The sequence below is a fragment of the Panthera tigris genome, chromosome E1, assembly GCF_018350195.1.
Source record: "Panthera tigris isolate Pti1 chromosome E1, P.tigris_Pti1_mat1.1, whole genome shotgun sequence".
NCBI lineage: Eukaryota > Metazoa > Chordata > Mammalia > Carnivora > Felidae > Panthera > Panthera tigris.
In genome coordinates this window covers 45720618-45735006 of record NC_056673.1, presented here as the reverse complement: position 1 = coordinate 45735006, position 14389 = coordinate 45720618, and the positions used below count along the sequence as shown (strand labels likewise).

Genomic DNA, 14389 nt, shown 5'->3' with positions numbered 1-14389 from the left:
GGGCAACCAGGGATGGCCACAAGAGGGATTTTGACCAAATGAACAGTTGCTTGAGAATTTAAAATTCTGACCTTTGCAGAGAATAATAAAGAAGGAAGATCCTAGATGGAAGGGGGAAAACTGGCATCAGCCTTGGTGGGGGAGGGAGGCGAAAACAGATGAAAAGTTAAATTTGGGGGTTCACTGGGCAGAATAAATAATAAGTCTCTCATACAGATTCTGAGCCAAATGTTTCATTCATGGATTTATTCAACAAATTGTAATGAATGGCTACTTGGTGCCAGGAGCCATTCTAAGTGCTGGGGATATGGCAGCAAGCACAAGAGACACAATTTCTCTAACCATACAGATATTTACCGTGCGGCAAAATGGAGAAAACATTACACTCCCTTCTAGGAGCTGCCTTTCAAGTCATCAGAGATTTCCCGCCAGCTTCGAAATATCAGATCCTGTGAGCATTTGCCACATAGGATCCTCTTAACCAGACATTTAAGACTTTCTACCACCTGGCCCTAGCCTATCACACTTGCTCTCCTATTTACCTAGTTACTGCTTCTCATCTTTTCCAGGTTCCTTTCCTTACACTGTCCTCTATGCTTGTAAAACCCTCCTACCTCCTTTCCATCAACTGAAATCCCACCCAATTTTAATATAGCACAGTGGCATCAGGCATCCAGGGCCCCTTACCTACCGCTTGCTAGCTGTAGGAACTATGTTCCTTAACCATGTTAAGTAACATGTTACTTAACTTTGTTAAACTGGTTTTCCAATCTGTAAAGTGAAGACATTCACAGCACCTACCTCATAGAGTTCTTTGTAACACTCTGTATATAAACAACCTTTGTAAGTAAATTACTTAGGCTAGTGCCATACTTGGCGTGTGAGCTTTTAATAATACTACTGTGTCCCAGCTCCTTCATAAGCCATCTGTGGTCTCCCTGGTATGGTGATCTTTCAGTGTTGATCTAGACCATCCATTTGGTGACTAACCCCATACTGCCTCATGAAAGCACTTACATTACTGTCTTCTGCTATTTCACTTAGTAAAGGCCTTAAAAACAGGGCCTGTCCTACTTCTGCTTGTACTGCAGACAGCAATGGTCTCCAAATCTGGCCAAATCCAGATTTACCTGGAGTGCTTTACACATCCCTGGAGCCCCCAACTCTAGCCCAAGATTCTGATTCAACAAGTGTCAAGTAGGGCCTGGGAATCGATATTCTTAACAAACTCCCTGGGGGACTAATTCGGCAAGCTTTGACAACTTCTGCACAACAGTACCTCCTAACCCAGGGAAGAAGTAGGTAATGGCTGGGATTTAAGCTTTCCTGATCTCCCCAAAGACTTCATGTGTGGCACAGACCTGTGTTTTATCCTTAACCTGACTTTAGCTCTTCTGCTCAGTCCCCAACCAAGTATTGACAGGAGTAACACCTGGCTCTCACTGTTACTCATGAGTCATTTTTGTTCAGATGCTCATATGTTTACAATGTGCTGATGAAAGAGAATGGAAGTTCTCTGTGAATATTCACATAATACAGAGGGAAGTGGTAAAGTCCCCTGTTAGCTCCATCCCCAATTCGACTTATTCTCAAACCAGTTTGGTAGGTATCTTTCCAAATGGGTCTCTGCGCATTTGTATTCATAAGTATCTGTGGGGTGTTTGAAGAAACATAAACAGGCTTGGACCAGAAGATGTATTCTGCAACCTGCTCTTAACAACTTATCTTGGAAGGTCTTCTCATGTCAGCATAACAGCTCTAGCTCATTCTTCTACAGCAGGCTGTGTTAGGCACACCATAATTAACCATACACAGTCATTGTGGTTATATCCCATTGTTTGGCTATTATAAACAATACTTTGTACACATGTGCAAATGCTTTATTGGATAGATTACTAGCAGTGTAATTGTTGCATCACATTTTAAATGTTAACACCACAGAAACTATGAGATAATGTGTGTTAAGCTTAAAAACACAGTTAAGAGATTTGATCCAACAGCTTTCGAAAAGTCTGCTTCCATTTACACTTTCATGAACAGTATATGAGAGTGCCAATTTCTCCACAACTTTTAAAACACTGAAAATAATCTTTTACATTTTTGGTAATCTGAAGGATAAAAATGGTATTTTGCCATTTTACTCCTGAGGCTGAGCATGTTTACTATTTATACTTCTGATTAACAGTAACCACTGTTAATTATCTATGTGCTTACAATGGATCAAGTATAAGAACCATGCTTAATGCTTTACATGCACTACCTCATTTAATCCTTTCAACATCTTCATGAGGTAGGTACTATTCTTCTTCCCACTTTCCTAGTTGCTTGAGTAAAAGAGATGGTAAGTATCCTGTCCACAATCATGAAGCTGCCTTGTAAATATAGGTAGTACTATCCTACAACCCAAGCTCTTTACCATTATGCTAGAAAAACACCAACTTAAAACATCTGCCCAGTATATTTTATGGAACTGTGTCTTTTTTCTTTTTTGATTTATAGGAACTCTTATGGATGGTTACTGTGCCTTTGTTATATATTACCTTTGGTAAATTTGCCCATAAAACTCTGAGGGTGGTGTCTTTTGGGGGATAGATCTTTGACTACATTTTCAATTCTTCAGCAAGTCCTTAGGAATTATTCAGATTTTTCCACTGAAGTTTTGCACTTTGTTTGCCCTTAAAACTATGCTTCAGAGGCGCCTGGGTGGCTCAGGTCATGATCTCACAGGTCTTTGAGTTCAAGCCCCACAATGCACTTACTGCTGTCAGTGCAGAGCACACTCAGGGTCCTCTGTCTCCCTCTCTCTCTGCCCCTCCCTGGCGTGCATGCTCTCTCTCTCAAAAAGAAATTAAAACATTTGAAAAAAACACTGTGCTTCATCTAGGTTTTTGGCATAGTCTTAAAAAACTGTTAATAGCACTCTCTATCTTTACACCCCCCCGCCCCACTCCATATGTCCACCTATGCCCATAGGAAAAGGAGTTCCTGTCCCTGTCCCCCACAGGAAGAAATACTGAGGGTGAGTTCTTTTTCTCCATCCCCACCCTTAACTAGTTCCAATTGCTAAGCTGGCCAAAGCCTGAGCCAGGCCAAAGCCTGAGCCTGAACCAGGGGCCTGACTGCTCTGTTAAGGCAGGCACGACAGCTCTCTCTTGCCCCTCCTGCTCCCACATGGAGAGACAAATAAGCCTACCCACTATGGGTCTGGCCATCCTTTCTCCAGCTTCTCTCCACCTTCAGCTGAGTAGGTGAGGTCAGGTTGGGTCTGCCCATAAATTAGACATGGAAAAGCAGAAAGTCTCACTTGGGTTTTAAGGCCAATCTGCATTTCTCCAACTTAGTTTACCAGGCAATAGCACCACATTGGAGGTGCTTGTTCAGCCATTACTAGGGTGAGGCTAGATTTCTCCTTTGGCTCTTATTATTGGTATATAACTTCCTTGATAAGAAGCTCCCGAGGGGAAAGGGGGTGACTGATAGAATTTAGACACCAAAATTCTACCCTAAACCCCTTACCATTACATCTTCTACCATTTTCTTGCTCAGACTTACAAGTTCTAACTGAATGATCTTGCAATTGTGTTTATTTCACTCTTTAATAATTTTTATAGATTGTAAGAATTACAAAATGTATGACCATTACATAAAACCAAAGTATAGGTATACAAAAGAAGCGAATAACTTCCCCCATCCCATCCCCATTATATCACAATTATTTAGTGTATGTTGCTTCTCTATGCTCAAACATATATACACACTAAGTGCAGGGTTTTCCTTCAACTTTTAGAAAAATGAAATACTATATCCAGTGCTATAAATTTTTTCATTAATTTAACAAAATAATGGACACCCCTCAGGTCAATATGTAGATTCAACTCATTCTTTAATCAATGCACAGTACTTCACAGAATAAATGTACATACTATGTAGGTTAACAACTCCCCTAATGATGTACCTAGTCTCCCTTTTTTTGCCACTACTACTTCTTACATGACTTGTAATACGTGCTTATGTACTGCTTGCTATCTTTATTTCTGGAGGCGAATCCCAAGAATGAGACTGCTATATTAGAGGGTATGCACATTTTATTACTTTTTATTTTTTTAATGCAATACTTGCTTTATTTTACTTATTTATTTTTAAGTAGTCTCCATGCCCAACGTGGGGCCTGAACTCGTGACCCTAAGATCAAGAGTCGCCTGCTCTAGCTCTACCAACTAAACCAGGTGGGCGCCCCAAGGTATGCACATTTTTAATTTTAAAGGATGCTGATTTACTTTGCAGATAGGCTGTAGCAATTCACACTCCTATCTTCATATGTAAAAGTGTTCATTTCCTCATACCATCAACAACACTAGAAGCAGTTAATTTTTATAAATTTGAAAGGAAAAAAATTACAAAGTCAATTCTCATTTGCCTTAACTGTGAGCTTGAGCATTTTTTCCTATTTATTGAGCAGTTGCATTCCCTCCCCTATCAACTGGCTATTTATACTTTGTCTGTGTTTCTATCACACCAAGTAAATTAACCTGTCGTGTTCTGAAAATATTTCTCCTGGGCTATCATGTATCTTCTTTTTTTTTTTTTTTTTTTTTTTTTTTTATTTTTGGCACAGAGAGAGACAGAGCATGAACGGGGGAGGGGCAGAGAGAGAGGGAGACACAGAATCGGAAACAGGCTCCAGGCTCCGAGCCATCAGCCCAGAGCCCGACGCGGGGCTCGAACTCACATACCGCGAGATCGTGACCTGGCTGAAGTCGGACGCTTAGCCGACTGCGCCACCCAGGCGCCCCTGTATCTTCTGACTTTGTCCACCACATATCTTTTCACATAGAAATGCTTTATTTGTATGTGCCACAATCTGTCAATCTTTTCCTTACTTGACTCTGAGTTTAATGACTTAAGACTGCCTTCTTCTCTGCTTACCCCCACTGCCTCAGTACATATTTCCTAGTCAGTTTTCTTCTATTATTGCTTGTGCGACTTTTCCTAACATTTAAGCATTTGATCTAGAATTGACTGTCATATACAACATGAATTAGAGGGCTCTAAATATTTCTGCCAGACGAACAGCCAATTATGCCATACAACTTATTAATGTTTTTCCTAGTGAATTAAGGTTCTACCTTACCACATACTACATTTCTATATTAGATCTGCTTTGGAACACGGGGTTCCACCAATCTCTCTGGCTATAACTATACCAATTCCAGTATATTTTATTCCAATCTGGCAGAGCAACTGTTTCCATTTTTCAACACATTCTTTTTCCTCTTAATTTTTTTTTGACATTTGTATATATTTAAGACTCTGGTGACAAACAGTATTCCAATTCTGGCCTTGTTTTTACCATCTATGTCACTTTGGGCAAGTCATAATATCTGGGCTTAAGTTTCTTCATCTTCCCTTAAGTTTTGAGATGCAGTATTTTTTAATTTTTTTTTTAATGTTTATTTTTGAGAGAGACAGAGTGCAAGCAGGGGAGAGGGAGAGAGAGCAGGAGACACAAAATCCAAAGCAGGCTTCAGGTTCTCAGCTGTCAGCACAGAGCCCGATGCGGGGCGCGAACTCACAAAATGCAAGATCATGACCTGAGCCAATGTTGGCCGCTGAACTGACTGACTGAGCCACCCAGGTGCCCCTTATATGTAGTATCTTTAATCAGTTGACTTCACTTAACTTAAAAAAAGTTTTTTAATATGTGGACAATTTTTGTAAATTGAGTTATCTTTTTAAAAAGTGCGTTGTTTTTACAATATAAATCTTATATATTATTAAGCATATTCTGAGGTATTTATTTATAGTGGCGCAATCTATAATAATTGCAGATTTGTAGATATTACTCCATTACCTTCTATTCTCAAATATGGTAAGCCTTATTTAATTTCTCTTTTTCTTCAAGAGGACTCAACTGTTTTGCCTGGATGCCCAAAAGATTCTTTCTTCACCCTTAAAATTAAGAAACTTTCCTAGGAAAGCTTTCAGTGCCAATTGTTTTGTGTCCATTTTTCTTGAATTTTTTTTTTAAGGTTTTTGAGAGTGTGCATGCACACACATGCGCATATGGGAGACGGGCAGAGAAACAGAAAGCATCTTAAACAGGCTCCACACTCAGTACGGAGCCTGACATGGGGCTCGCAAGATCCTGACCTGAGCCAAAATCAAGCCAGACGTTTAACCAACTAAGCCACCCAGGTGCCCCTTGAGATAAGGTTTAAGCTCATTACTTCAAACATTTTTTTCCATAAAGTCTTTAATTACATACTTGAGGTTTTTGGTTTTTTTTTTTTTAACTTTTATTTATTTTTGAGAGATAGAGAGAGGCAGAGCATGAATGAGGGAGGAGCAGAGAGAGGGAGACACAGAATCCAAGGCAGGCTCTAGGCTCTGAACTGTCAGCACAGAGACCGACATGGTGCTCCAACCCACAAACTATGAGATCATGACCTGGGCCGAAGTCGGACGCTTAACCGACTGAGCCACCCAGGTACCCTGAGTTTTTGTGTTTCATTTCCTTGTGATCTTTTTCTTCGGGGACACCAATTATACCTAAGTCAGATCTTCTTTATTTTCTGTATCTACTACATTCTTTCTAATTGTTTATTTCCATTTCATTTTTGTAATCTGTCTTCCCTATCCTTCACTAATTTTTCAGCAGTTTATATTCATTTTTATTCTCTTTCCAATGTGGCTTTTAATTCTGTGATAACTTTTATTTTCTCTTCCACTATTTTCCTGGGCTCTACCTGCTGATGTTCCATTTCCTCCTGTCACCATGCCTTATTTTACCTGATCTCCTGTATCTCTGCTTGGAGTTCCTTCCTTTCCTAAGTTCTCTGAATTCATGGTGGCAGGAATGGCCGTTAATTTTCATCTGAGGTAAAAAAACATCTTTGTAGTGAGGCTATTTTACCTGCCACTTGTTTCCCATATTTTCCTTTTGTGTTATAGTATCTATCTTTCTAGATCTTGTGCTGATGTCTTTTGACTGAGACAAGTTCTTCCTATAAGATCTGAAGGAGGTTCCTACGGGAACCTGAGAGAAGCCAGGGCCATGTTCCAAGTTAGCAGAAACACGTGAACCTGTAGCATCTCCCCAGCCAACAGGGATGAGAAACAGTCCAGCTGCTCACAATTCAGTATCTCTTCCAACCTGCCTTATGTAATGCTTTTAAAGATGACGGCATGTCTATGTGTCTCCTTGTGTAGCTTAGCTCCCCTCTTACCCAAGGGGTCAAATGGGGTCTGGAGAAGTGCCTGCTGCCTGCCTGTGCACCTTCTTCTCACTGTTCCAAATAAAGGAATGTTGATCTTGCCTGTCAAAATCCTATTCTGGAGAACTGTATGAGTCTGAAATCTGCAACCAAAGATATCCTTTCTCAGCATCTTCCTATACCCATGGGATCTTCATTATACTGCTGTCCTTCTGCATTTACTGTTGGGGGCATAAGGAAAAATTATCCGACTTTAAACATCTTATTGTCAGGGCACCCGGCTGACTCAGTAGGAAGACCATGAGACTCTTGATCTCAGGATCGTGAGTTCGGGTCCCACATAGGTTGTAGTGATTACTTAAATAAATAAAAAACTTTAATAAAAAAAGCACATAAACATCTTGTTGTTCACATTTAGGTTACCCTCGTGCCTTTTTCTCCAGAGTCTTCCTGTCCTATTAAGCTTTTATCTCCCACCCCGTCCTTCTGCAACTATTGCTTCACAATACTTTACCCCAAGCATGAAAAAAAAAAAAAACAAAAAAAACAAAAAAAACCGCCTCTATAAAGGAAGGGCTATAAAGATCATTTTTACTTATTTTAAAACTGTGGACATTACTATGTCAGATGTCTCCTAAGAAGCATATATGCAACATAAAATATTTACCCCTTGAAGACATGACCACATCTTCACTTTCAAATGCTTTCATGAATAGCAACATAAATTACTATTCACATTACATGTATCTTACATTCAAAAAATTTTTAAAAGATGTAATGTTTGTCTTGTTATTATATGCTCCTTGAGGGAGGAAATTGTGCATTCCACTTTATTATACACAATGCTAGTACAAGAACATGAGGGTGAAGGTGTGTGTATGTATGTAATTTTTTTTAAAGACCCCAAGTTATGCAAATCAATATACCACTCCAGTGAATTGAACATTTTCTGTGATTAATATAACCAAAATCAGCTAAGCAAAATTCTGAGAGAATATGCCAGTTTTTCTTGTTCTTTTCCATCTGTCCTCCCTTCAAGCCTGTTCCTGACTGATTATTATTGATCAATGTTTGCAGAGAAGTCCTGCCTTATTAAACTTTAAGATGAATTCTGGCATAGTGCCCCTTTGGCTCCTGTCTCAGAGGCTAACCAGTCAGCTCTGGCATCCTGGCCTCAGGCAAGCCATACTACCTATAGAACACAGATTCATTCCTTGTTCAAATCACAGCATCTCCAGTAGGCCTGTGTGAACCAGGTTAGGGCAAAAAGCAATATAGCAGCAGCACTTTTATCCCGTCGTCCCATGGAGGAATTAGTCCTCTCACTGTCTAGAAAAAAGAAAGGAGGAAGTTAAAACCAGAAGAGTTTTATGGTGTAAATTTCCCTGTTGACAGTCTTGCCAGGGACTGATGGAGCACTGCAAAATTCTAAGTATCCAAAATACTTCTGTGTACTAAAACACTTTCTCTTTTTTGTTGCCAATCTCACATCTGCTAACAAAGTCTACAGAAGGTTACTAAGTATCATCATTGCGCCCAAAACACACTGCTTGTGTGTTCAATACATATTTGTTGAATTATTTTTAAAAATTTTTAATGTTTACTTATTATTGAGAGACAGAGCATGAGCATGGGAGGGGCAGAGACAGGAGGAGACGCAGAACCTGAAGCAGGCTCCAGGCACCGAGTTGTCAGCACAGAGCCCGACGCAGGGCTCGAACTCACAAACTGGGAGATCATGACATGAGCTGAAGTCGGACGCTCAACCGACTGAGCCACCCAGGCGCCCCACATATTTGTTGAATTAAATGAAGATATTCCTGAAGGGCCGCAATGAATACTAAGAAATGAACATTTATATGCCAGAGTTAAAATCATCATGTGCCAAACAGATAAAGCAACTACTTAAAGTCTCAGAGGCATCAACACAGGATGAAAAGGCAAGCATTCATCCTATGTGTATTTCAAGTACAAGGTAGTCTTACCCAGATTCACTATCAGTATTCTTCAAAAAGCATCATGTATACCTACAGTTTCTCTCCTCAGAACCTCAAAAATGCTTTCTAGATGCTAAATCTTAAAGCACGATGGTCAGCTAATTAAATATTAGGGCAAAATATATCCGTATCACTCTGCCAACTCTATTCAAAACCAACCCTGAAACATGCAACTAAGTGAAACAGAAACCCAGGAACTGCTACCCATCTTTCCCCATAATAAAGGGGAAATACCACCTGTCTACAGACCACAGATATGTTCAAAACTCAAGAGAAATACACGAGTTCTTTAATCAACTACCATGTCTAACCCAGGTAGAACAAGAGAAAATGGGCTTAAACTAGACCATTACAATACTTGGAGTCTGACTACAAGAAGCTTCTAGACCACAAAAATGGATTTAGTTGAAAGGAATCAAGAAAATTTTTTCCTCTGGGTCTTTAAAAGGCAGAGGAATGAACGTAATGACATTTTGAGGTACCTTTCCTCTGGAAAATACATCACATTTACTTAACACCCATATAATTCTCCTTGATTCTCTTTCTTTTTTTTATTAAAAAAAATTGTTTTAATGTTATTTCTCTTTGAGAGAGAGAGAGAGAGAGGGAGAGAGAGAGCGCGCACAGGAGAGGGGCAGAGAGAGAGGGAGACACAGAATCTGAAGCAGGTTCCTGGCTCTGAGTTGTCAGCACAGAGCTCAATGCGGGGCTTGAACTCACGAACCACGAGATCATGACCTGAACAAAAGTCAGATGCTTAACCAACTGAGCACCCAGGCACCCCTTCTTGATTATATTTCAATTACAGATACAGTAATATCTAATAATAGCCAACATTTGTCTTTTTTAATGTTTATTTACTTTTTGAGAGAGAGCACGTGCGCACTTCTGTGCATGAGCAGGGGAGGGGCAGAGAGAGAAGGAGAGAAAGACGGGGAGAGAGGGAGAATCCCAAGCAGGCTCTGCTCTGCCAGCGTAGAGCCTGACCTGGGGCTCAAACCCACGAACTGGAAGATCATAACCTGAGCCAAAATCAAGAGTCGGACGCTCAACCACTTGAGTCACCCCCAACAGCAAACATTTCTACATTGCTTAACCATGTCTGTCTCAGGCAGAGTTCCTAAACCCATTACATATATTAACTCATTTAATTTTATTACCTTTATTTTATAGATGAGGAAACCGAGGCACAGAGGTTAATTTGCTCAAACCACACAAAACTAGGAAGAGGCAGGACTGATAACCTAGCCACAGAGTACCTCAAAGGGGTTATCTGGTGCATACAGACTGAGCCACCCAGGCGTCCCAGGGGCTATTCAGTAACAGAGCTTTTTGCATGGGATGGAAGAGCAGAATCAACGTTTAGGCGAATGTAGATGCAAAAAGATAGGATTCCTACTTCTGGTCAGCAGATGCCTAGGTAATCCCAGGGTAATGTTCTTAGAGCGCCATCTGGACCATCTGTTTCTTAATCACTTAAGTGTCTGTTAACTTCAGGGATGGAACTCTGGAATGTGCCAAGTCCCTCAGGGGATTCTCACACACACACACACACACACACACACACACACACACACACACACACACTAAAATTTAGAGAGCCACCACTCCAACACCAATGCTGCTGTATCCTCTAGCAGAGACCACAAGGAGGGAACGTGAAACACAACTACTGATGATGGGACTTCTTACTCCAGGTACAGTTGATAGGATCAACTCAATTGTTTACTCTAAAACAATTCCCAAATTTATTCAGATGATGGAACACCTGAAAGCCAAGTTGTTCTTGAAATGCTAATAAATTTAATTCTGTTGAAATACAAATAATTTTACTATAGGAAAACGTGATTGCATTAATTCAAAAATTTTAGAAATTATAATAATGTGTATTCTTATGTCAATGTCTCCACAGTAAAAAAAAAAGAGGGCTGTTTCTGGGCTTTTTCACCAATGCTAATTTGCTGTGTCCATTTGTTTTGCCCTCTGCTGGCAATCAGTATTGACAGCAAGCAGGAAACAAAGATCTGAAAATTCCAACCAGTAACTTATAAACTCCTCTAAATTGTAAAGTGTGGCACCTCTGTGATAAAAGTTTTCTCTAAAACTGAGCCTAAAAGTCACTGTGTTCGAGGGGTATTTACTGCTCATCAGTCCCTAGGCACAGATCCTCTACAGCAGGGTTTCTTAACTTGAAGTCCCTGAGCTTGAATCACTCACATTCATATTTTCACTAACCTCTGGCTGAAATTTAGCATTTCCTTCCATTACGAAGGGAGGTGGCTACGCACAGCCGCATCAATATCTGACTTTGTTACTGACAGAAATCAGATTTTTATCATATCACATCACTTTAATTAAACATTCTGAAATGTTATTTACCCTCATTACTACTTTAAAATTATAATAATTACGCTGGATGGTGTAATTTAACGGATTAATTTACAACTACGTATTACTATAGCTCCACTTTTAAAAAATGTTTTTGAGGGGCGCCTGGGTGGCTTACTTGGTTAGGTGTCCGACTCCTGGTTTCAGCTCGGGTCATGATCTCACGGTTCATGAGTTCAAGCTGTGTGTGGGGCTCTGCACTGGCAGTATGGAATCGCTTGGGATTCTATTCTCTCTCCTCCCTCTCTTTGCCCCTCCCCACACATGGGTGCTTTCTCTCTCCCAAAAATAAACACTAAAAAAAAAAAAAAAAAAAAGTTTTTGATAACTGTAGTTTGATATAATTGATTTCCTTCCTAATCCTATGTATTTTGTGTCTTTGAAAACATAATTATGAAAGGAGGTCTATCAGCTGCAGATTGTCATAGGTGTCCATGGCACACACACACACACAAAGTTAAGAACCCTGACCTAGATAGGCTGGGGCACAAAAACAGTTTTAAGATACTGCATTGCCAGTAACATGCAAGGGAGTTAAGACAGAAGTAACTGCTTATCCTGTGATTATTAGGATTATTAGTTTGCATTTTACTACTAAGACCCACACTGCCTGCGTAGCCTGGCACAAACGAGTTCCAGTAAGTTGCTAAATGAAAGGACACACTTTGGGGCAGGGTTTCCGCAACTAACGTCTGACCTGTTACTTCACTGATTCTACCAGCAGCCTAACTGTGGCTCAGCTCCTCCTCTCAGAAATGGGGCTACTACTGTTTACCCAAATTGACTCTGGAAGATATTGCCAGAAAAAAGGGGACATCAATTTGCGTTAAAAAACTCAAGCCTTTTGACAGATTCTACTATTTTTTCTTTTAAACATATATTCTTAAATAATAAGGGTCTCAATTTTACTACCACAGTTTCCACATCAGGATCTCGAATTCCGTTCCATTCTGCTATCCACTATGGGCCATAAGGAAGGGCCAGCCATTACAGAAAATAAAACTACGTTTTGCTCAGGACTCTCTGCTTTCTGTGGACAATGGGTAGACTTCACTATGAGTGTGTAGTCCCTGGGATTTGTGTGTAAACTGTGCATGTTATGTCTGAGCAATGAGAGTCCAGCTCTTTCGTCCATTTCTCCAAGGGGATTCTAGGAAAGCTGAGCCCTGGACTCTAGAGAAATGCTCCTGGGAAACTGTAAGCAAACTTACAATGTACAAATGCTTTTTGTTTATGTGTAAAAAAGAACTCTTTGCCTCCAACAAACTGTGGGTCAGAAAGAATAAGATTAACCTGTGCAACACCCCACAGCTAGTCAGTGGACCAGACAGAACCAAACTCGACTGGGCTCTTTTCCCTGAACCATGCCTATCACCGTCCACACAGTTTCATTCTTCTTAAGTCATGGTGTTCATGGTGTCCAGCAAGAGTATGAATACAAGACTTTAAACACCACTAGCCAAGGCTTTCTGTTGCTCTGATCCCCATCACAGTGTTTAATACAATAAGGAAGAGATTAAGGGATAAAGGAAAGAAAACTCTGCCCACTGATGTATTCAACAACTTTCGAAAATAAATTTATGCTGCAATGTCAGCTTAAAAAGCTTCCACCTGCTGCCCGTGCTTCTATGAAAGAGCCTCAAATTTCAAATTGTTGATGTCCCGGAAGACTTACTGCTACTCAAGGTTACACTTCTGAATGGGCATGAAAGCCAAGAAAAGATAAGGAAAACGTCACCCTTCTCCTTTCAGAAAACAGTGACAGGATCACGGTCACGGGCCAAAATTTCCAAAAAGAGATCATTTTGAAGAGGGCAGATATAAGGCAGCAATAGCAGTGACCCGCTCCTGGCAGAAGAGGCGGGCGGGGTGGCGTGGTGGGGGTGGTCCCTGAATAGTACCTGGGGGTGGGAGTAGGAGGCGGGGAAGCCTGCACAGTAAACAGCCCTAACAGAAACTTAGCGTAGCCAAGAGTGTGAGACCACCAACTGATGCGCCAGTAGTTTTCTTCACAGCCATCTCTCTCTCTTCCCCCGTCCGCCCCCAACTGAAGCAACGCGGCGGGAAGGGGGAAGACTGGAGTGATAAATGGCGTAGCTTTTGGGTGTAAAGTCGAGTTTGAGTGCCGTTTCCCCCACGAATCAGCTAGCTTCTGACTCGGGCAACTCACAACACGGTGCCTCAGTTTCCCCATGAGTAAAATGGGGGTAATTACGCTCCTGACTACACAGGAATGCTGCCAGGATTAAATGAGACAACGAGCGTGAAAGCTTCTGCACAGGGCCAGACACAGAGGAACCGCTCCGGGGCGCTAAGGCAAGTCCGCAGGAGGGTCCTGAGGTCGGGGCTCCGGCCCGGAAAGAGTGCTCCAGGGGCCCGCTCCCCGCCAGCTGGGTTCCGAGCCCCTGCCCGGCCCACCTTGTTGTTGTACTCCTCCACGAAGCTGCCCAGCGCCAGGCGAAAGCGCTTGTCGGGCCGCACGCTCCAGTTCATGGCGTAGACGGTCCAAGGCGCTTCATACTTGTAGATCTCCTTCCGTTTGCCGTGCAGGGACATGGTGGCGGCGGCGGGGCCGCAGTGCGGGCCGGGACGACAGCGAGCTGCTGCGGGCCGGGCGCGAGTCAGACCGGGAGCCGGGCCGGAGACTGAGGGGTCCGAAAGGAGGCGGGGCGGGGGCGGGCAGAGACGGCCTAGCCCGGAAGCGGGGCCGCGGCGACGGACAACGACTGCCGGGCCCGACCCCCAGTTTCAAACCTGCTTCGGCTCGGACCACAGCCACCTTCCGTTTGA

At 41.8% G+C, this 14389-nt stretch overlaps 1 protein-coding gene across 1 annotated transcript in view; it reads right to left on the bottom strand.

The window, feature by feature from the left end:
• Positions 1-14389, bottom strand: part of DCAF7 (DDB1 and CUL4 associated factor 7) — a 30729-nt gene extending 16340 nt beyond the window's left edge. The window contains exon 1 of the mRNA XM_042965845.1: positions 14018-14389. Within this exon, the coding sequence (XP_042821779.1) occupies positions 14018-14155 (138 nt within the window). The 5' untranslated portion in view covers positions 14156-14389. The remainder of the gene's footprint in view (positions 1-14017) is intronic.